The sequence below is a fragment of the Capricornis sumatraensis genome, chromosome 16, assembly GCF_032405125.1.
Source record: "Capricornis sumatraensis isolate serow.1 chromosome 16, serow.2, whole genome shotgun sequence".
In the NCBI taxonomy this organism is placed as follows: domain Eukaryota; kingdom Metazoa; phylum Chordata; class Mammalia; order Artiodactyla; family Bovidae; genus Capricornis; species Capricornis sumatraensis.
In genome coordinates this window covers 8969743-8993365 of record NC_091084.1, presented here as the reverse complement: position 1 = coordinate 8993365, position 23623 = coordinate 8969743, and the positions used below count along the sequence as shown (strand labels likewise).

Sequence of the window (23623 nt, the reverse complement as noted above, 5' to 3'; positions counted from 1 at the left end):
GGGAAAATCCTTTAAAAGGACAATAGATTTCAGGTAGACAAGTTGCAATTCACTCAAAACAAATTTTATTATATATTACTAATATAGCTAGCAGTAAAAGCATACATTGAGCCATGTTTTCCTTTATTAAAACCCTGCAAAATTAAAGATTTCTAATTAGATTCATAATACCTAGATGTCATCTATGGTTAAATTTTGGCAAATGTGCTTAAAACACTCAGTAAAAAGAGAACTATGTAGAATCTTTTATATATTATCAAAAAGAGCATTAAAATTTTAAATGAGATTATTTAAAATATGGATTGTAAGTTCTTCTAATTTTCATTGAAACAGATTTAATCTTGATGGGTGAGTTGTTTTTAGTCCATGTGTCCCATCGAATTCCAGTTGTAAGCAACTTTCCAGAGAAGTGATGAATGCCATTCAGATTTGCGAGACCACACTGGCTGAACCACCATCCGGTATTGTTACTGAGGTGGCTGCAGCTTTTCACAGACTGATCACTGATGAAGCATGCAGGACGACATCCATCATTATCAACATCTGGTGTGCTGAAAGGCATTGCATTTTGATTATCTTCTTTTCTGAAGCCCCGGAATGCATCACCTGGGTAAAATAGATTTTTTTTGATGACTAAATTTAAAGGCACTTTTTGTAATTTTAATCAACTTTTACCAACCAATCGTGAAAAAGCATTGCATCTAAAATTAAGGCTTAAATTACTTTTTACTAGATATCAGATTAAAATCTCTCCTCCAGGAGCAATAGGCCAAAATCTAGTAATGAATTCCTCAACATAATAAACATCTTCAAGTGGACATTGCATGTGTGCTAAGTTGCCTCAGTCGTGTCCAACTCTCTGCAACACTATGGACTGTAGCCCGCTGGTTTCCTCTGTCCATAGGATTCTACATCTCTGCCCTATCCCCTTTATCTGGCATTCACTAATGTGTTCTCCATTTCTGTGCCTTATCTCAAACTGTTCTCTTTGCCAACATTCATTTGCCCAAATGCCATCCATTCCTCCAAGTACAAATCAGTGATTCTCAACTATAAGGATGCTAAATATCCATCTAGTTGATACAAATACCTGGGCCCAAACTTACTGCATCAGATTCTGCACAAGTATGTACTTTCAAAAAGCATCCCAGGTTGAATCTAACATTAATTCTTTGTTGAAAATCACCCTTCCATTAAGATTTCCTGGATGCAATCAGTTGGAATCATTCTCTCCCTCTTAACCTCCAGAGCTGCATCAGTATTCTGTTCTATTCTGTTTTCAGTTCTATTTAATCTTCCCCTCTATATTGTGATCAGTTAAAGAGCTGGAAGCATAACTCATTCATTTTTGGATTTCTAACACTAATCATCCCTACTGAACAAGAACCATCAAGAGCAATCAACAGAAGAGCTAAACAGAAGAATTTAAAATGTCAACATCAAAATATAAATTTAACAAAAAGTATTTTAAAGTGCTAACACATATAATTTTGGGGGGGGGAAGTAGATGCACTGAAATATAGACCCTTAAAAACCCATTAAACTAGTTGTTTATCAGCCTGGATCCTTGCCACGGCTCAGATGTCATGAGCTGGCAATCCCAGGAAGTCACTTAATCTTTCTTCACCTGTGAAGCGAGAAGAGTGAAGATCAGCTCTAACATTCTAAGACTTCTAAATGCTGGCCTCTTAGAACATGAAAATGGAAATAATGCCTTCCCAGCCTATCCCACAGAATCGCTATCTAAAGAATCAACTGAGATTACATATGGCAAGTTGTTTTGAAGTGTCTAAAGCAGTTCAAAACCATGAGATGATGCAACCATCTCAGAGTTTCAAAACTCAAGACTTAGACAGTTGTCTCATTTTTAATCTAATCTGTCAACAGTGATATATATGCCAAAATAAATACATTACTTTTTATCTTTATCTAATATTGAATCAGCTAGATTTAAATCTTTTGGATAATTTTAGTAATAAAAAACTTACCAGCATTTCCTGAATATCGTCCTAAGTGCATTTTAAAAAATTTTGTTTCATCCTCTATCCAAAAATCATCATATGATGCATAAGCTAATGTGTCATCTTCAGATTCCAGTGCCACATGCAGCATAAAACTGGTATTCTTCTGATTCACTATATAAAAAGTCTTTTTCAGTCCTAGCCAAAATTCGCCTGTTTAAAAAAAATGCTTTTTTAAATATGGTACAGCATATTTAGAATAACTGTGTATTATTAGCATAACTTTGTATTATTAAGTGCTTGATGTTTGGTGTTTCAATAACTCTCAGATGGTGCACATAAATTATTTGAGGGAATAGATGGCCCTAGCTCAAATTATCACTGTGTGCCTAATTTGCCTATATATATATACATACATATGTGTGTGTGTGTGTATCTTCTCACTTCTGCTTTACTAGACCAAGGATAACTAGATTGTTTCATTTTTTTATCTGCCTAAATTAAATTCAAAAAGTCATTTAAAGATTAAGTTAAAAAATCAAGTTCTACCTTAAGGCATATCAACAAAACTACCAGTTCAAATATTATGGCCGGTAACAAAATGATGTGTACCAGTAAATGTAAGAGGTTTAACCTCCAAATCAGCAACTCCTAAGGAAATATTTCCTGAAAGTGCTCAATAGAAATTATTCTTACTCTGTCTTTGAGAATAATGTTTTGTGAACTAATATTTCTTTGTTATAATGCAGCTTGTCAGTTACCTCTGAAGGAATGAAAATATAAGTTAGAAACACCAGAGTATTCTCAGGTTAGGGTCAGTATTTCCAAGATGATTGTAGATCCAGGATGAATGCTTAAACTCCATAATACAAATTGCATATTTGCATGTTCTAGCCATTGGCTTTCTACCTCCGTCTACTCACTGTCATGGCCTAAATGTGGACACTCCTGCTCTGAAGCACATCCCTCTACCTGAATCATGAAATTACCAAAAGAAGTAAGGTCTAATAAAATGAACTTCAAAGAATTGGGGACTATGTGACAGCATTCAGACTCTTAAAACTATAGCTAACACATTAAGTCACTCTCAAGGGCTTGCAGGAGCACTTTAGCTGCATACCCACCTAGAACTAAAGATATTCTGAAGTACAGGAAGAAAGGAAGTAAGAAAGTTGGACAAGTAAGACGGGACTGCTTGATTTCTCCTAGTCTGACACCAATTAAATGTCTTTGCCATACTGCCCCTATACCCCAAACTTGGGGTTGGAGGTATACTTAAGATACTTAAGTATACTTAAGTTATACTTAAGTTATAATTAAGATACTTTCCTTAATACAGTTTATTTCTTTAATAGGCCAAGTACAAAGCAGTCTGTTTACCAAAGTATATCTGCCTGAAGACATTTTTCATTAAAACTAAAATTATCTCCCTACAGAAATAAGGATTATATATGGAAGATAGCAATTTAGAGTATGCAGATCCATGACTGCTTGATTCAGATGGCCGGGCTTGTTGGAAAATTGGAGGTAATGCTGAGAAAACACAAGTATATCAACTGCACTCCATAGCATGGCAGCTATTTGGCCTTCTTTGTGACATTTTATTACATTTCACACACTTTCTAACCTCACTGACATGCAGTAGGTTTTTAGCAGTAGGACTAACACCACCACTTACTAAATCCTTGAATGACATTATTATGGGATGTTAAATATTTTAAGTTATAACAACAGCAACTTAAAATAATTGCATAAAAATGATCAAAGTCACCTGCAAATGTTCCAATTAATGTAAAATTCTGCAGTGTTCAGGAATACTAAAGTTTTTGTTCAACAGCCAAAGTGATATTGCCATGGAATATTGGGAACAAATTTTATAGTTCACCTGGGGTTTCCATTTTCCAAATTTTACTGATGCTTTTATAAATCACTACTCTCAGTTCACATTACTTGAGCTTATACACAATGTACCCCAAATTTCCATTTCATTTGTTTGTACAGACACAGCACAAATCTCAAGAATTTCAAGGTCCCTGTTCATTCAGTTTTTGATTCTACAAATAACTATTAACCATCTGCCAGAACTCTGCTGGGTGTATAATCAATACTTAATAAATACCCAACTTACAGTTTTCAGTCAAATCACATTTCAACAGGCATCTAAAAATAAAGATATCTAGATCCCAACTGAAGACCTACTTATTTTAAATAATTTGGCTAATAATGAGAGAGTAGTTTAAGTCATGTGTTTATAGTCACAAGATTTGCTATTTTTACTAATAATTTAACCAATACAGACAGTCTATAGGCATAATACCAAGAAGAAGAAAAGAGAGGAGAAATGAATAAAATTTGACCTAAGAGGTCACCAAATCCATCCAGATAATCACACCACAACTTTTGGAAATCAATTATCCCATCAATCCTTTTCTGTATCACAGTCCATCCACCTCCTCTGTAATCCATGTCACACATAACCTAAAATAACCCAGAAAAGACAAAAACAACATGCTATTATTTTCATTCTTTGATATAAAACTCATACTTCAAGCTTGTGCAAGCTGCTCAGTCATGTCCGACTCTTTGCAACCTCATGGACTTTCTAGTCCTTGGAATTCTCTGGGCCAGATTACTGGAGTGAGTAGCTTTCCTCTTCTCCAGGGGATTTTCCCAACCCAGGGACTGAACCCAGGTCTCAGGTCTCCTACACTGAAGGCAGATTCTTTACCAGCTTAGCCACAAAGTAAGCCCAAGAATCCTGGAGTGGATAGCCTATCCCTTCTAGAGCGGATCCTCCTGACCAAGGAATCGAACTGGGGTCTCCTGCATTGCAGGCAGATTCTTTATCAACTGAGCTATTAAGGAATCCCATACTTCACCCTAAGCCTAGAGAAAGAGAAGATACTGCCACTGAAAGTTTCAATGCAACTATATGTCATTAAAATATTCAGATTTTTTTTAATCTCAAGAAATAATACTGTTATAAAACAAACCTAACTGCAGTCCCTGTGTCAGTCAATATATGTGTTTGTAGCATTTTAAGGCTCTTATTCCTCAACTTTATAAATATTTTTCAGTTGAGTAATAATAGTGACAGATTTTACAGTAATAAAAGTGACAGATTTTATTTCTTGGGCTCCAAAATCACTGTGGACAGTGAGTGCAGCCATGAAATTAAAACATGCTTGCTCCTTGGGAGGAAAACTTTGACAAACCTAACCTAGACAGTGTATTAAAAAGCAGAGACATCACTTTGCCAACAAAAGTGCATATAGTCAAAGTTATGGTTTTTCCAATAGTCATGTACAGGTGAGAGTTGGACCATAAAGAAGGCTGAGTGCTGCTTTTTAATTGTGGTACTGGAGAAGACTCTTGAGGGTCCTTGGACCACAGGGAGATGAAACTAGTCAGTTCTAAATGAAATCAACCCTGAATATTCATTGGAAGGACTGATGCTGAAGCTAAAGCTCCAATACTTTGGCCACATGATGTGAAGAGCTGACTCACTGGAAAAGACCCTGATGCTGGGAAAGATTGAAGGCAAAGGAGACAGAGGCAGGAGCAACATCGAGTCAATGGATATGAATCTGAGCAAACTCTGGGAGACAGTGGAGAACAGAGGAGCCTGGCATGCTGCAGTCCATAGCGTCGCAGACTCAGACATGACTTAGCAACTGAACAACAACAAAAACAAATGACATCCATCTGATGTGGCAGAGTGATTCATTTCTTTATAAATAACTTTTCCTTTTAATTAAAACAGTGATTTTTTAAAACAATGTCAAATATGCCTGTGTGTCTGTCTTTGATTGCTTTTTTTCTTCATAGCCTGGATGGCCCGTGTTCAGATTGAGATTTGCAGAGAGAAAAGCATGGTCTAAGCCCCATCTACAGGTCTTCCCAGGTGGCGCTAGTGGTAAAGAACACCCCTGCCATTGCAGAAGACATAAGAGACGTAGGTTCGATCCCTGGGACAGGAATATCCCCTGGAGGAGGGCAAGGCAACACACTTCAGTATCCTTGCCTGCAGAATCCCATGGACAGAGAAGCCTGGTGGGCTACAGACCATGGGCTCGCAAAGAGTCAGATGTGACTGAAGCAACTTAGCACATGCCCCACCCCAAAAGCCACTCATAGATGCATCTGTGGTGCTCTGCTAAACGCCCTTAAGAGGATCACCATGGAGGAGTCATTGAAGTGATAAAGCAAGAAAATCAGAGCAATCCTCCCCATCAGAAACTTCCCACACACAGACAGAAAAAGGCAGTGTGGAGGAAGTTAGGGAACCAACACTTTCCCACAGAAGAGGTAATTATGCGTCCCACTCTTCACAAAATTAGAAACCTTCCCTTTCCACATCTGTTCAGGCCCACTTCTGAATCTGAAGGTGAGATAATTTAGGTAATTTAAAATTATTTCCCACTTAATTCCCAATTTTTGACATCCTGTTAATAGATGTCAGAAAATGTTCATAACTGAGATGAGAAACTGGTAGTATCTACTTAGAAAAATTATTTTATCATGTAACAAAGACTATTAATAAGGTATGATATTCATGTTACAACCTTTCTAATGCACAAAAATGTAACCAGAAAATTATATATATAATATTAATATACAATATATAATAACATATAGTTTTAATAATACATAGAGTTGAAATTGCCTCTAAAAATCATGATAGAGAACTACTAAGGATAGACATGAGTAATTTATTTTATGCAGTTTAATAAATGGATCAGCTTCTCAATCTCACAATTTAATGAAAGGTTTTTTAAATTATTAATTTTTTATACAATCACAAAAGTCATTTACCATCCAAACAAAGTATATCCATGTGTAGGAAGAGAAATTAAAGTATTTTTATCAAGCTCCAAGACAAAGTACACCATTATTTTTTAATATCCATAAGCTAATTAAAGCAAATAAGTATTTATTTTGCATAATTCCATCTACTGTAAGGATAAGATCTAGCACCAAATGGATTCACTTTAAAGAATGTAACCAGAAACACTCAAATAGACAAGTGAACAACTCTCTAATTCTTTTACTGGTTTGTGGTTTGGGCAAAGAATCCCAGAAAACAAAACTTTCAAAACTGGAACCTATACTAATTTATTTGAAAATTTTTAAGAAGAAATAAAATAGTAAAGCAATTAAAACTAACATTATTTAAATAGACTAGATGCCTATCCCATTCCATATATAATAAGGGAAAACTTTACCTCAAATGGATGACTAGCGCCTTCTGGATGGATTATATACAAACCACTTGGTGTTTTGGTGACAGAACCAATGGTATCTTTAATATCAGTACAATCTAGACCTAGAAAAGGAAAATTAGTTATTTAGGATATTTCCACATATACATTTAAGACTTAATCATTTTATTATAAAGAATTGACAGTGTTATGTGAAATTATTATTAAAATGTTCATTAATGATATGCTTATTTAACTTCTATGCAGAGTACATCATGAGAAACGCTGGGCTGGAAGAAGCACAAGCTGGAAGCAAGATTGCTGAGAGAAATATCAATAACCTCAAATATGCAGATGGCACCATCCTTATGGCAGAAAGCGAAGAGGGACTAAAGAGCCTCTTAGTGAAAGTGAAAGAGGAGAGTGAAAAAGTTGGCTTAAAACTCAACATTCAGAAAACAAAGATCATGGCATCCAGTCTCATCACTTCATGGAATATAGATGGGGAAACGATGGAAACAGTGACAGGTTTTATTTTCTTGGACTCCAAAATCACTGCAGATAGTGGCTGAAGCCATGAAACTAAAAGACACTTGCTCCTTGGAAGAAAAGAAAACCTATACAGCATATTAAAAAGCAGAGACATTACTTTGCCAACAAAGATCTGTAATAGTCTAAGCTATGGTTTTTCCAGTAGTCATGTAGTGGTGTGAGAGTTGTACTATAAAGAAAGCTGAGCGCTGAAGAATTGTTGCTTTTGAACTGTGGTGTTGGAAAAGACTCTTGAGAGACCCTTGGACTGCAAGGAGATCCAACCAGTTGATCCTAAAGGAAATCAGCCCTGAATATTCATTGGAAGGACTGACACTGAAGCTGAAGCGCCAATACTTTGGCTGCCTGATGCGAAGAGCTGACTCATTAGAATAGACCCTGATACTGGGAAAGATAGAAGGCAGGAGAAGGGGACGACAGAGGATGAAATGGTTGGATGGCATCACCAACTCAATGGACATGAGTTTGAGCAAGCTCTGGGAGATGGTGATAGACAGGGAAGCCTGGCATGCTGTGGTCCATGAGGTTCTTGAATCACACAGTCCATGACTGAGCTACTGAACAACAACAACGATACGATGATTTTAACTTCTTAAAAAGCAAAATCATCTCATCATTAAACATAAGAATCTAGATGAACAAAGGAACTGGGACTAAATAATTTATACTGCAATAAACCTTTACTGATAGCTCACTGTTATTATTTGCCCAGTTGGTATCAACATTTATTTAAAAGTTTTACAATTATACATGCTTTTGTCCAATAAATAGTGTATTTTCAGAAATCTAGGCTTATCTTGGGAACATAATATGTGACAATAATCTGTAATGATGACAAGGAGAAAATCCAAAAGAATAAGTAGGCTAGCTACTATTGACACATCCTTCCTCCACTATTTGAAACGTCAGATATTCTGGTGTATTGGGGCCCCCATTAAAAACAAGGAAAGGGAGAGGAAGGAGGAATCATGTTCTTCACCAGAGGAATTGGTGCTGAGGCCAAAGCCTGCTCTGTTGACAATAGCTAAAATTGTAGCAGTCTATAATCACCTTCTCTAAAGCATTCCACTTTCCAGGGGATTGTAAACATAACTATTATGTGGATATAATGCTACATTTTACTCTGGATGCTTTATTTTGTATCATCTCCTAGAAATATAATAAAATAAATTTAACCTTGCAATATCAATTACCCAGAGAACAAACACATCAAAGCCTGAGGCTTCAGAGCCAGATGCTTGGGTTAGAGTCTAGTTCTACTCTTTACTGGTTAGGATTATTAGCTAAGTTTCTTAACTACTTTTCTTCATGTGCAATATTGTTATAATAATAATACTATCTACTTCATAGTGTTATTCTGACAATATACATATAAGACATTATGTAAAGTACTTAGCATAGTGCCTAGCACACAGTAAATATGCAGAAAATATCATCTACAAAAAGTTAGCTGTAAAAAATTGTTTGCTTTCCCCTTTACTTCCAGAAGATATAGATTTGTTGCCTTTCTTCTGAGTTGCTAAGAGATATTTTTATGATAAGCTCATGCTTAGAGATATGATAGAAGCTTACAGTGAAGGACTAAGCTGTGATAGAGTATCTGCTTTGCCATCACCATCCAAATAAACGTGAATAGATTGTTTAGATTTTTCTGGACTCCATATTCCTTAACTGATGATAATCATCATAACAGCAAATTCTTATACTGTCTTATTATGCTCAGGCGATACTTTAGGAGATTTTGATGTATTTACTCATCTAAATCTCACAAGAAACATACAAAGTAGGTACTATAAGTTTGGGCTTCCCTGATGGCTCAGATGATAAACAATCTGCCTGCATTGCAGGAGACCCAGGTTTAATCGCTTGGTTGGGAAGATTCCCCGTAAGAGGAAATGACAACCCAGTCCAGTATTCTTGACTGGAGAATTCCATGGACAGAGGAGACTATTAGTTTCCTGATAAGGAAACTGATATCAGGAAACAGTGGATCAGGGATTTGAAGACAAATGATCTGACACTAGAGTCCATGCTTATGACCACCTTGTTACACTATCTTCACTACTCACAAATGAGGTAAAATAACATAATAAAAAATAACACAGTAACATGTGAAAGTGCCTGTCATAGTCCCTGACAAATAAGTGATCTCAGTAACAGTTTATTTTCTTCTTTTTGCAAGGAAAAAAGAAAGATCACTTATAAGGCCATCAATAAACATTTATTTACTTTGAAACTTTGGTATTAATTCACAACTGTAAGATATATAGGGCATTTTTATTAGAAACCTATTCCTTTAGGAATTACTGTACTGTTATACTGTATTTTAGCATCGAAAGAGCTAAATTCCAGTTTCTTTCTGAATCTAGCTTCTTCTTCAAATTTTATGTTCTAATTTGAAATATCTCAAGCATGTCAAAAATACTTTTTACAGGTGGGAGGAATTCTGAAACTTTTCTTCTAAGCTAAGACTATTATTACTAAAATGTAAAAGGAGAGCCTACATTCCGTTACATATTAATAAAACTATGCTATTTTCAACAGATTCTGAATATCTGTCTATAGCCATGGCTTTCAAATGGTCAGAACATTTTGCCAATTCAGAAAAGTATGCATTGTCTGTGCCGAAATTTGCTTAATGGCAGGTGTTACTTCTCCAGCCTGTTAGATGATAATAAGCTATATTTTTTAAACAAAAGTTCTAAATGTACCAACCTGTCCATGAAATGTTTAAGTAACAAAAGACAAATATGAAAAGGCTAAAATACAAAAGTTCTCACCGTGTGACTGAACTGGTCTGTGAGGAAAAGTATCCAGCTGTTTTCTAAAAACTTCTGTTGTCAAAAGGAGAACTCGATTCATGAGCTCATTAACCTAAACACACAGGCATATATTTAAGCAAATATGTATTGGAACAAAATTTCTTTAGCTGAATTCTGTAACTGATATTCGTAAGATTCTTATAAATCCAGCTTTGAAATATATATATAATGCTCATCTTTCTTTTGAATTTCTCATTGCTATAAGAAAGCAATAAAGCTTGCTAATGATTGCTAAATAGCAGTCATTAAATTCAGTACCATTTTCCCCTGAACACTGCCTTCATCTGTGCATTTCTATATTTAACTTCTCTTGCAGATCTGTTCTTTGGATCTTGTCTGCTCCTTTGCTGTAGTTTGTTATCTGCTCTTCCTCAAGCCATCCTCCACACCAGCTGCCAATCCAGTCATTGCATTTCCCTGCTCAGACACTTCAATGACTTCTCGGTGTGGCATGATTCCTCGAGTCAGTTTTCTTATACACCCTCTACCTCACCAGTCACCCCACCCCTGCACCACTTCAAGAAGTTTCCCGAGGATGGAACATCCTGCTCTTAGTCTTCTTACCCAAACTTTGTGACCTCTGAAGTTTTTATCCGTCTTTCACGACTCAGTTCATAAACTCTGTAATCTGGGAACGTTTCCCACAGCTCAGATTTTGAATTGCTTTTGTGCAACTTTCTTCGAGTTTCTTTTGTGCAACTTTCTAAAGCATTCACAACATTTTCAGTACATTCTTCTGCCCCACCCCCAACCCCTCCTGCTCAGACTGAATAACCTTCAAGTGAAGATCCTTTTCTTGGTTATTGCTTTCTATTTGCCTGCACTTTTCTATGGTGTCTCTGACATAGTAGGCACTAAATAGATTTCTGAACATTAAAAAAAATCAAACAATTATACTTCTAGCTAACTATATCAATGTATACATACAATAAGAGCACAATTCTAAAAAAAATTAAAAAGCCGTACCTGATTAATTAAATAATCCAAGGAAGCTTGCTGCTCATCCATCATGTTTCTTAGTAGTTTTTTGGTACTTCGTGTATAAGAAACAATAGAATTTTGCAAATTCCCTTAAATCACAATAAAATGGGTTTGCTAAACATTATATTGTTACAGAAGATAACTACAGTAAAAAATAAAGAATTTTTAAATGATTTTGGATAAATATGTAAATGCAATAGCATCTCAATCTAACTAAATATATAGAGTTGCATATTCTGCTTAGTACTTTTTTGTTTAACTCAAGATTAACGAAGAAAACAATTTTTTCAGTACCTCGCAATGAAAATATGCTTCCTAATAATCTATTTTAACCCCCTAATTTAAACTGATATAAATGAGAGACAGCATTCTGAATATCAATTCTCACTTTATGAGAGAGAAAGGAGCAGGAGGTCAAAAATTCATCAATTCTTACTACATAAGAAAGTAAAAGGCAATAATTCTGTATCATGAAAGTTAATTTCTAAGGTAAATCTTTCTTTTAATTTTTTCTATTAATGCTGTATTTTTGTGTAAAAAAAAAAATGCAAACACAAAAGCATATACACCCGTAATAAACCTCAGTCAGAAGTTTTAACTGGTTGGTTTCTGGTTAAACTTTTTTACCATGTATTTTTTCTTTTTAAAAATGTTTTTATTTTAAAACAATCTTACTCATAGAATAGTTGTAAGAACAGTGTGAAGAATTTTTTCTTCTTTTGAGAGCATGCCACCATGATACCTCTGGATATTTCTGGGTATTTTACACCAAAGACATTCTCTCCAACACAACCATCAAAATCAGGAATTATGCATTGATTACCATGTATTTCTCAGACTTAATCCAAGTTTATTCAATTATACTGATGATATCCTTTATAACAAAAGAAGTCCCCTCTTATTGCATAATTATTCTTTTAAAAATTAGTCGTTTCTATTTTCCTAAATTTCACTCTAGCAGTAGAATCCCATTAATAACTCTTGATAGTTTAAAATACACCACATTCAGTCTCACTTGTCATTTTTACTTTCAGTCTCTCACTTTCTATTAGATATTCGCTGGATTTAGACATTTATCTTAATAGATCTAAACCTACACTCATTGGTTTGAGAAGCCTGAGATATTTGTGTTACACACAGGATTAAACACAATAAAGTGAGCTTTTTATACTTTCTGACCTAAGAGTTAAAGTCCTATAAGAACTGGCTCATAACTTCTTCCCCTTCTGATCCCCCTTCTCATCCCATCCCCTAGGTACATATAGTAGATCATGAGAATTATTGTGCTGCTACTAAATAGTTTTAAACAAAAATGAAGATTTTAAAATTCTTTATTTTGTATGCTTTGCTACATAAATTGGCTATGAATTTGTATTGTATCTATTATAGCAGTTATTCAATATTAATTAATTCCCCCCTCAAAATTTAGGTGAAATTTCCTATTGATTCAGATGGAACCAAGAAAATAGTCCTAGGCAAATTGATAGTGTCAGGGCCTTCTGTGGTCAGTTGATGTTCCTGGGCTAAATAACATAGAAGAAGGAATTGTTCATTTACAAATTAGGTAAATTAGGTGTGAAGCAACTACTATGTGCCCAAAACATATACCTCTAGCCTAGGATGATCAGGATATATATTAAATGACTCAATAAATGTTAAAGTATATTTTTCCATCTCTACTATAGAAATAATAAATCATATACTTTTATAATTCTGGTTGTTTTTAATACTTACTACACATGAAATATTTTTCTTCTCGTGTAATTTTAGTTTTAATATCACATGATTCCTCACAATCTTCTTTGTAAACAGTAGCATTACTTTTACTTTCACCTTTTGTATTAGATTCATCTTCTATGATGTTAACTCCTGGAGAATCCTTTATATTAAAAAAAAAAAAAAAACAAGAAAAAATATATGAAGCATGTTATATTACCTAATATATCATAAATAAGACTCTAGAAAAAGATGAGATTTTAAGCCATACACAAAGAAAGAATACATAATTAATTGATTAATTCAAACTTCCACAAACAAATCTTTTGCTCTCTTTTTTCCTCTCCAATTCCAAAAGGATTCATTTAGGGCCTACTTTCCATTACAGTGGTTTTATGGCCTTGACTGTTTCACGTTTCCCTGTGTGATAGAGTGCTGAGCCATTCCTCTTTCAAGAATCATGCCATTTGAAATTCCTTCGATGGATACTAAGAAGGTTCCCTGAGAGGCCTACAACATTTCTATGCCAGAAGGACGTTCTGCCACCAATTTAGGAATTGTGATGTGGGGCTGAGGGGAAAATGTGTAGGAGATTTGTCGCTTTTGTATAAGCTAAAGTATTTACAGATTTGAAAGGTAAAGTATTCATAGACTTAAAAGGCAGCAATAATAATAGCAGAAAAAAGAATGGAATTTTTCTTTCCAAAATCAACAACAGATGTCATTTTTTAAAGCCAGCAACATTATATCTGGAATGGATAAACAATGAGGTCCTACTCTGTAGCACAGGGAACTATATTCAATATCCTATAATAAACCACAATGGAAAAGAATATGAAAAAGGATACATATTTTATATATGTATGATATAAATATATATAACTGAATCACTTGGCTGTATAGCAAAAATTAACACAACATTATAAATCAACTACACTTCAATAAAATACATTTTAAAAAATTAAAATCAAAAGCTAACAACCAACTATAAACTTTTGAATACTAGTGGGGAGAAGGAAGGAGAGAGAGACAAGGTAGGGGGTAAGAGGGCAAAAAGTACAGACTACTGTGTTCAAAAAAAAAGAAAAAAAGCCAATTACAGCTATCATTGCAAATGTATCGGTTCTTATTGGTACATTGTTGGGCTTTTTAATGTTAAAGCATACATTACCAGTTTTTTATTATTAAAACATTCTTTGGTAGAAGTTATAAGATTTAAATAACTGTAATTAAAAGAAAATAACAAGATCTGTCATCTTTGACATGGATATTGAGAGAAAAGTGAAGAGCTAATCACATAATTTAAAAGATATTTGCCCAAAATACATTTTGCTACAAAGATCTACTTTTAACTTTTGCTCTTTCCCCTATACTCCTATAACAATTGACATATTAGCTGTTTTCAAAAACAGCTATAGTTTACAACTATAGTTTTTTAGATCTAAATAAGATTCTTAAATTTTTAGCATAGAGAATTCTTACTAATATTTCTGTAGCTTCCTTAGAATTTATTCTTGCTTCAACTTTGGTATTTGGTATTGATACAGTGGTAAATACATTTTATAACATTTAAATATTATAAACCAATATTTAAATTATAGAGATTCAAACCACCATCTACTCATAGTATTGCATACAGTCTTAGCTATCACTCTGACATTGTTCTGAACACAAATTTTTCATTTTAAATTTTAAAATTTCCTGAGTAACCAGGTAAAAGACTATATTTAAAGTATGAAAGTTTATAGAACAGTTTTTTTTTTTTTAGTAAAATGAACTTTTCATTGCCTACAAGATATTTCATTATTAAAGTTAACTGGAAAGTTGTTGGCTAGTTTTTAACCTAGGTCTGCAATTTCTTTAACAATTTTTATAAGAAATGTGTTAAGAGTCAATCTTCAGTTTATAGTTTCCTAAGTTTAAAAATAATATTATTTAAGCATGTCTCAGCATTTCTAAATAAACACTTTAATTTTTCCATAAATTATATTGAGTGCTGTAATTAATCTTGTCAAACACCTAGTATATATCTTTAAAACTATATAATCATGCTTTCTTAGCTAAAATAACATTGCTGAAATTCTTACCGTAGAATGATGCACACAGTTATCTTGTATAGCTTCTCCACAAGTAAAAATACATAGATTTAAGAACAAGAGTGAGGCTTGGAAAAGATAAATCATATTTTTCTTGGTTGGAGAAGTGAAAATTTTCTTCAAATATCAGTTAGCTCTGTGTGGAAAGAGCTCCAGTACATTGAGTCTTCAGTCGAAAATTTCTGGAAGGTGTACAACAAAAACAGAAGCCAGTACTTACTGGTTTCCATGCCCTCTTTTGAAACAACACCCTTCATATAAGGAATAAGGTAGCCTCCAGAGATCCCATCATTCTAAGTTATACAAATCCTTTTTATCACTACATGTCTGCATTGTAAATTCATGTTTTTGGAATATAAGCAATAGCTGGCCAGCTAGCTAACTAAATCAAGCAAGCAACCAAGAATTTATAGAGTTATCCAAGTTTTATGAGCCAGGAATTTTTTCCTCAGAAAAAAAAAAATGCTTTTGATAATGTGTAACTCTCTTACTGTGAACCAGTTTGCATAAAAATAGTAAGAAAGTAGCGGTTAAGTTTCTACTTAAATGATGGAGTGGAAGACTAATACATCAAAACTATGTCTACAAAATACTAAATAGAAATTTAATCAGTGTGGACACCCACAGCAGATAATTCAGACTTAAAGCATTCTTACAACTGAATGTAGCTATCGATGATGGTCATATTAACCACCTAAACCAAATTCCTAGGACTCTAACTGATTTGTATGTTTACATCAATAGTGTTAAAATTTCAACAATTGTGAATATAAGGGCACTGTTGTTAATCAAAATCACTACTCTCTGAAAGTTGATAGATCAATGTCTTTGATGAATTTTCGAATTCTCCATGATAGAGGCTCCTTCTTTTCCCTATAGAAACATGCCTAAGTCTTCATTACCCTAAAATTAAGACTTTCCTGAGTTTTGTTTCCAATTCAAGATATTATTATCTCCATTTCCATTCCTAGCCCAAGAACTACAAGGTAGAGATGACAGTTTTTATGGCACTTGCATAGTGAGTGGTATGGTCTAGGTATTAAGGTAGTAATTAAGGAAGTAATATCTCAGATTATTTTCTTACTTTACATCCTCACTACCCTCTGCTTAAACGCAAGCACTCTCATCTCTTATTCTGCTGAAATTTTCTGTTTCTCCCAACAGGCAATATGGGGTAGTTGAGAGTGCTGGCTCTGGTACCGGCATTCTTGGATGAATCTTGATTCACCACTCCATTGCTCTGGAAACTTGGGCATAGTTACCTAATATGATAGCTTACTTTCTCTGTAGAATGGGGATTGTCGTGTGGATTCAATTATTTGATGTATGTAAGCACTAGGCACAGTGCAAGAGAAATGACAAGTATTCAAGTATTAGGTGGTATCATTATTATTTTTATTGTCATCATTATTTTCTAGTATTAATCTTTAATCTTAAATTTCTAGTTGAAGTCTTATAAAATTGAAAAGAAGATGGCAGAATTTTAGTAATTTTAAACCAGCCAGACACTAAAATACTTTGTTCTTTCACAGCTTGCCCACAGACAAATTCAGGAAATTCTTACTTGAGCAAGAAAATACTTCAGCAGAAAAAGTAATAGCCTCAGCAAGAAAATACTTTGGTAGAAGAAAAAAAATAACCTCAGCCAAGAAGAAACTGAAAGCTCAAGAAATTGTCCATCATGTGCTGCCTCACATAATTCTCAAGGTTATGACATTATCCAAATTAGATTACTACGTGAACATGTTTTATAACCATAAAGTGGTTACTATATTTTCTTCTGTAAACAGAACACCATTAACAATTTCTGAAACCATGTTAATAAAGTCAGGTGTCTAATAGGCATCTCACACTTAACATACTTGAAACTTAAATCTTATTTCTTCTCCCACACTCAACCTATTTTAGTAAATGGCAATATTCCTTAGGTGGTTGGTTCCAGTCCCATATCTGAGAGTCACATTTGACTCTTCTTTTAAAATAAATTCCACTCACTTGCCACAACCATGCATCTACACATCTTAATGACTCAGGTTAGAATTTTGAAAACTTCTCGCTACCGCTTTGACTACCTAGTAAAAGCCTCCATAATCTCTCAACCAACCTACCATAACAACATCCAATCTGGTCTCATTGTTTCTAGTGTTATCAACTGTAGACTAGTTTCCCTACAGCCACTAAAGCGATCCTTTTGAAAGATTAAATTAGGTCTTACTCTCCTACTCAAAATTTTCCAATGGCTTTCCCTCCATTGGAAGTTGGATTTTATATTAATTCCTTATGTGCGACGTAAGTCACCACCATATTGGGAGGACATCCCCCGTACACTGCTTTAATTTCATGTCCTAGGACACCTCCCCTGCCTCACTCTGTTCTGGATACAGTGGTCTCCTTATTGTTCCTTGAATATATCAGCTAAAATTCTGCCCTCAGAGCCTTTTGTACTTAAAGCCCCCACTGCTTCTGAATAACAACCTTCATCCAGATATTTGAGTGGCAATCTTCTTTATTCATTCAGACCTCTTCCCAAATTTCCCATTTTGGGAGGCTTTTCCTGCGCACACTATCTAAAATAGAACTGACATCAGTTATCTATCCGTCTACACTACTCCATTTTTCCTCATAGTACTTTTCATTACCTAATATATTCTAGTAAGAAAGAAAAATAAATACAAGCTTAAAGAGCACAGGGACTTTGAAGTTTTGCTTACTGCTGTATCCCACCACTAGAGAGTACTTGGCACATAGTAACTGGTCAATATTTATTTTCTTAATAAAAGAATGAATTACTTTATGGCTCTTGAAGTGAAAAAGTAATCATTATATTTAATTCACTTATCGCTTTTACCAAAATATAGAGATTTTTTAGTTCCATTCAGTTCAGTTGCTCAGTTGCGTCAGACTTTTTGCAACCCCATGGACTGCAGCACGCCAGGCCTCCCTGTCCATCACCAACTCCTGGAGTTTACTCAGAGTCATGTCCATCGAGTCAGTGATGCCATCCAACCATCTCATTCTCTGTCATACCCTTCTCCTCCCAATTCAATCTTTCCAGCATCAGGGGCTTTTTCAGTGAGTCAGTTCTTCGCATCAGGTAGCCAAATGATTGGAGTTTCAGCTTCAACATCACTGCTTCCAATGAACATTCATGACTGATTTACTTTAGGATGGACTAGTTGGATCTCCTTGCAGTCCAAGGGACTCTCAAGAGTCTTCTCCAACACCACAGTTCAAAAGTATCAATTCTTCCATGCTCAGCTTCGTATCTATAAAGGTGCAGCCTACACATGGACATCATCAGATGGTCAACACCGAAATCAGATTGATTATATTCTTTGCAGCCAAAGATGGAGAAGCTCTATACAGTCAGCAAAAACAAGACTAGGACGTGACTGTGGCTCAGATCATGAACTCCTTATTGCCAAATTCAGACTTAAATTGAAGAAGGTGGGGAAAACCATTAGACCAGTCAGGTATGACCTAAATAAAATCCCTTGTGATTATACAGTGGAAGTAAGAAATATATTTAAGGGACTAGATCTGATAGGCAGAGTGCCTGATGAACTACGGACAGAGGTTCGTGACATTGTACAGGAGACAGGGATCAAGACCATCCCCATGAAAAGACATGCAAAAAAGCAAAATGGCTGTCTGAGGAGGGCTTACAAATAGTTGTGAAAAGAAGAGAAGCGAAAAGCAAACAAGAAAAGGAAAGATATAAGCATCTGAATACAGAGTTCCAAAGAATAGCAAGGAGAGATAAGAAAGCTTTTCTCAGCGATCAATGCAAAGAAATAGAGGAAAACAACAGAATGGGAAAGACTAGAGATCTCTTTAAGAAAATTAGAGATACCAAGGGAACATTTCATGCAAAGATGGGCTCGATAAAGGACAGAAATGCCATGGACCTAACAGAAGCAGAAGATATTAAGAAGAGGTGGCAAGAATACACAGAAGAACTGTACGAAAAAGAGCTTCACGACCTGGATAATCACGATGGTGTGATCACTCACCCAGAGCCAGACATCCTGGGATGTGAAGTCAAGTAGGCCTTAGAAAGCATCACTATGAACAAAGCTAGTGGAGGTGATGGAATTCCAGTTGAGATATTTCAAATCCTGAAAGATGATGCTGTGAAAGTGCTGCACTCAATATGCCAGCAAATTTGGAAAACTCAGCAGTGGCCACAGGACTGGAAAAGGTCAGTTTTCATTCCAATCCCAAAAGAAAGGCAATGCCAAAGAATGCTCAAACTACTGCACAATTGCACTCATCTCACACACTAGTAAGGTAATGCTCAAAATCCTCCAAGCCAGGCTTCAACAATACGTGAATCGTGAACTTCCTGATGTTCAAGCTGGTTTTAGAAAAGGCAGAGGAACCAGAGATCAAATTGCCAACATCCCCTGGATCATGGAAAAAGCAAGAGAGTTCCAGAAAATTATCTACTTCTGCTTTATTGACTATGCCAAAGCATTTGATTGTGTGGATCACAATAAACTGTGGAAAGTTCTGAAAGAGATGGGAGTATCAGACCACCTGAGCTGCCTCTTGAGAAACATATATGCAGGTCAGAAAGCAACAGTCAAAACTGGACATGGAACAACAGACTGGTTTGAAATAGGAAAAGGAGGACATCAAGGCTGTATATTGTCACCCTGCTTATTTAGCTTATATGCAGAGTACATCATGAGAAACGCTGGGATGGAAGAAGCACAAGCTGGAATCAAGATTGCCGGGAGAAATATCAATCACCTCAGATATGCAGATGACACCACCCTTATGGCAGAAAGTGAAGAGGAACTAAAAAGCCTCTTGATGAAAGTGAAAGAGGAGAGTGAAAAAGCTGGCTTAAACCTCAACATTCAGAAAACGAAGATCATGGCATCTGGTCCCAACACTTCATGGCAAATAGATGGGGAAACGGTAGAAACAGTGTCAGACTTTATGTTTTTGGGCTCCAAAATCACTGCAGATGGTGACTGCAGCCATGAAATTAAAAGACGCTTACCCCTTGGTAGAAAACTTATGAGCATCCTAGATAGTATATTCAAAAGCAGAGACCTTACTTTGCCGACTAAGGTCCGTCTAGTCAAGGCTATGGTTTTTCCAGTAGTCATGGATGGATGTGAGAGTTGGACTATGAAGAAGGCTGAGCGCCGAAGAATTGATGCTTTTGAACTGTAGTGTTGGAGAAGACTCTTGAGAGTCCCTTGGAGTGCAAGGAGATCCAACCAGTCCATTCTGAAGGAGATCAGCCCTGGGACTTCTTTGGAAGGAATGATGCTAAAGCTGAAACTCCAGTACTTTGGCCACCTCATGCGAAGAGTTGACTCATTGGAAAAGATTCTGATGCTGGGAGGGATTGGGGGCAGGAGAAGAAGGGGACGACAGAGGATGCGATGGCTGGATGGCATCACTGACTCGATGGACGTGAGTCTGAGTGAACTCCGGGAGTTGGTGATGGACAGGGAGGTCTGGCGTGCTGCGATTCATGGGTTCGCAAAGAGTCGGACACGACTGAGCGACTGAACTGAACTGACTCTACATATAAGTTAAATAAGCAGGGTGACAATATACAGCCTTGACATACTCCTTTTCCTATTTGGAAGCAGTCTGTTGTTCCATGTCGAGTTTGAACTGTTGCTTCCTGACCTGCATATAGGTTTCTCAAGAGACAGGTCTGGTGGACTGGTATTCCCATCTCTTTCAGAATTTTCCACAGTTTATTGTGATCCACACAATCAAAGGCTTTTGGCATAGTCAATAAAGCAGAAGTAGATTATTATTGCTTAAATCATACTTATCTTTCCTGCCAAAAGATAAAGCTTGTAAATGCTTCAAATTATCTACTATCCAAATATTTAATCTTAAAGGTTTTTCTAGAATCTATGCAACTTAATAAAAGACTGTACGACTTAAAATGTGAAAAGCCTGCTTAACATTTTGAAGAAGGAAATTATTTAAAGACCAAAATATTCTGTAATTTTTTTAAAAATTGGTAACATTGTGTTTAAAATTTCTTTCCTTCTTGAAGTATCATTGTAAAGCAATATTTGAGTGAAGAATGATTATATGGGCAAGCGTTTGTAGGAAACTAAGAAACCAAATTATGCCTCTTAATGCTAATACCCTGTGTGACAAAACAATAAGGTGCCTAAAAGTCATGACATACAAAACTGATAATGTAGCAAAAACTAGACTTTCAGGAAGGCTGCTGCTGCTACTGCTGCTAAGTCGCTTCAGTCATGTCCGACTCTGTGCTACCCCATAGACGGCAGCCCACTAGGCTCCCCCTTCCTTGGGATTCTCCATGCAAGAACACTGGAGTGGGTTGCCATTTCCTTCTCCAATGCATGAAAGTGAAAGTGAAGCACTCAGTCGTGTTCGACTCTTAGCCACTGCAGCCTACTAGGCTCTTCCGTCCATGGGATTTTCCAGGCAAGAGTACTGGATCAGGAAGGCTAACCATGCCCAAATACTTCAAACAGCAAGCATTCACTTTTATTTGCACTTTACTGACCTACATTACTTGCATGCTAAGTCACTCCAGTCGTGTCTGACTCTTTGCTACCCTATGGGCTGTAGCCCACCAAGCTCCTCTGTCCATGAGATTTCCCAGGCAAGAATACTGGAGTGGGTTGCATGCCCTCCTCCAGGGGATCTTCCCTACCCACATATCCTAAGGCTCCTGCATTCCAGGTGGATTCTTTACCACTGAGCCACCAGGGAAGACTGCCCTACATTGCTTTTTCTCTCTCAAATTGGCTCTAGAGAAACAAACTTGTGATGATAGCCAGTGGGAATAGAATCAATGTAAATTCCTGTGACTAAGTCAGTTAAAAATTTGCAAAGATAGATAATCCTCCTAGTGTACACAGTTAGCCTTTCTTTGCCAAGATTACATATTGTGTCCTCTTGGCATGGTCCTGAAGAGGGCTTACGTGCTTTGTGTTTTAAGTAAAAACTCGATTTGTTGTGGCAGTTTTAATCAGAACACATTCCAGTTTGAATCATTGCATCCAACTTTGCAAAAACTCTGTTTTAAATAGCTTCAACTGGAAAAGTTTATTATTTTGAACTCTAAAAATGAACAAATTGATTCACAAAGGCATAGGCATTTGAATGGTGGTGAGTGATTTTCATTTGGTTTATACATTCTGCTTCTAATATGGGAGGTTTTTCCACACAAAAAGAAAAAAAAAAAAAACGCTGAAATATACTCAGAATTCACATGTGTTTTTACAATGAACTGCAAAAAAAAGTTCAGCCTTTTTTCAAAATTTTTTACTTGCAAAACTTCTGAACTGATGGCTCAAAAATCCATTCGATTTTCCATACCTCCTGAAACAGTTTCAATATGATGATCTCTTTTGGCATGTCTTCCCAGGAGATTACTAAATTAAATCTGCACTACTTTCCTGGCCGCCGATGCTTTGATGGTCTATTTCCAGAATCTGGCAACAAGGCTGGCACCATTAAAAGTCTTTGAAATGCAGACCTTATAAGTAGGGAAATGGCAAGGAAGACGACTTGCAGACGGAATGGCAGAAGCATCAGGGAGGGAGAGATGGAATGCAGAGAAAGGAAATTTCCACTCCCAAAGCTTTTTAAAAAAGATGGTGATTGGAAACAGTGATGCTCCAGAAAGACAGAACTTCAATCACACAACAGCACTCGGCAGTTAAACAACAAATTCTACCCTGAATTACCCCCGGAGGAAATCATTTCAGAATCCCCACGGTGGCTTTGCCAATATCTGTGGATTTTTGCATCTCACTGTCTTTCGTCACTCTTAGTAACCCCACGAAAACAGCCTCATAAAAGCGACGTGGAACGGAGTCAGGTTCCGAGGCACAAGTCAGCACGTCCTCCTGAGAGGACTTGTGTCCCCGAGGAGGCAAGCTTCCTGGCCGCCGCCCGAGGGCAACTCGGGGGTTGGGGGGCGGGAGGCGGGGCACAGGGGAGGGGTCCGCGCCTCCTATTGGCTGCCTCCAGGGCACCGCCCCCAAAGCCTGGTCGCCGTCGCGAAGGACGCGGTGTCGGTTGCTTGTCAACATGGCGGCGGCGTCGCCACCTCTGCCGTTTCCAGGCAAGGTCGCCGCTGCGGCAGCTGCCGTCGACACCACAGCCGAGAGCGCCGCTGTGCGGGAACCGGAGCTGCGGCGGCCAACTTTCCCGCCTCAGTGACGCGAGGCTTGAGAGAAGGAGTGCTGGGAGGGCCGACGGAGGCAGCGGGAGCTGCCATGAGGGAGGCTCTGGGGGCTAGCCGGGAGGCGGCTCTGAGGTGAAGG

The 23623-nt window shown here is 36.6% G+C and overlaps 1 protein-coding gene across 1 annotated transcript; it reads right to left on the bottom strand.

Moving 5' to 3' along the window:
- Nucleotides 1-251: 251 nt before the first annotated feature.
- ANGPTL5 (angiopoietin like 5) lies at nt 252-15439 on the bottom strand. The gene is made up of 8 exons (XM_068989223.1): nt 15321-15439; nt 13252-13396; nt 11503-11606; nt 10495-10588; nt 7187-7287; nt 4319-4439; nt 1989-2174; nt 252-606 (listed from the first exon to the last, which is right to left on the bottom strand). Exons 1-8 carry the CDS (start codon nt 15414-15416, stop codon nt 287-289), a joined length of 1167 nt encoding a protein of 388 aa, XP_068845324.1. The 5' UTR covers nt 15417-15439; the 3' UTR covers nt 252-286.
- Nucleotides 15440-23623: the final 8184 nt, after the last annotated feature.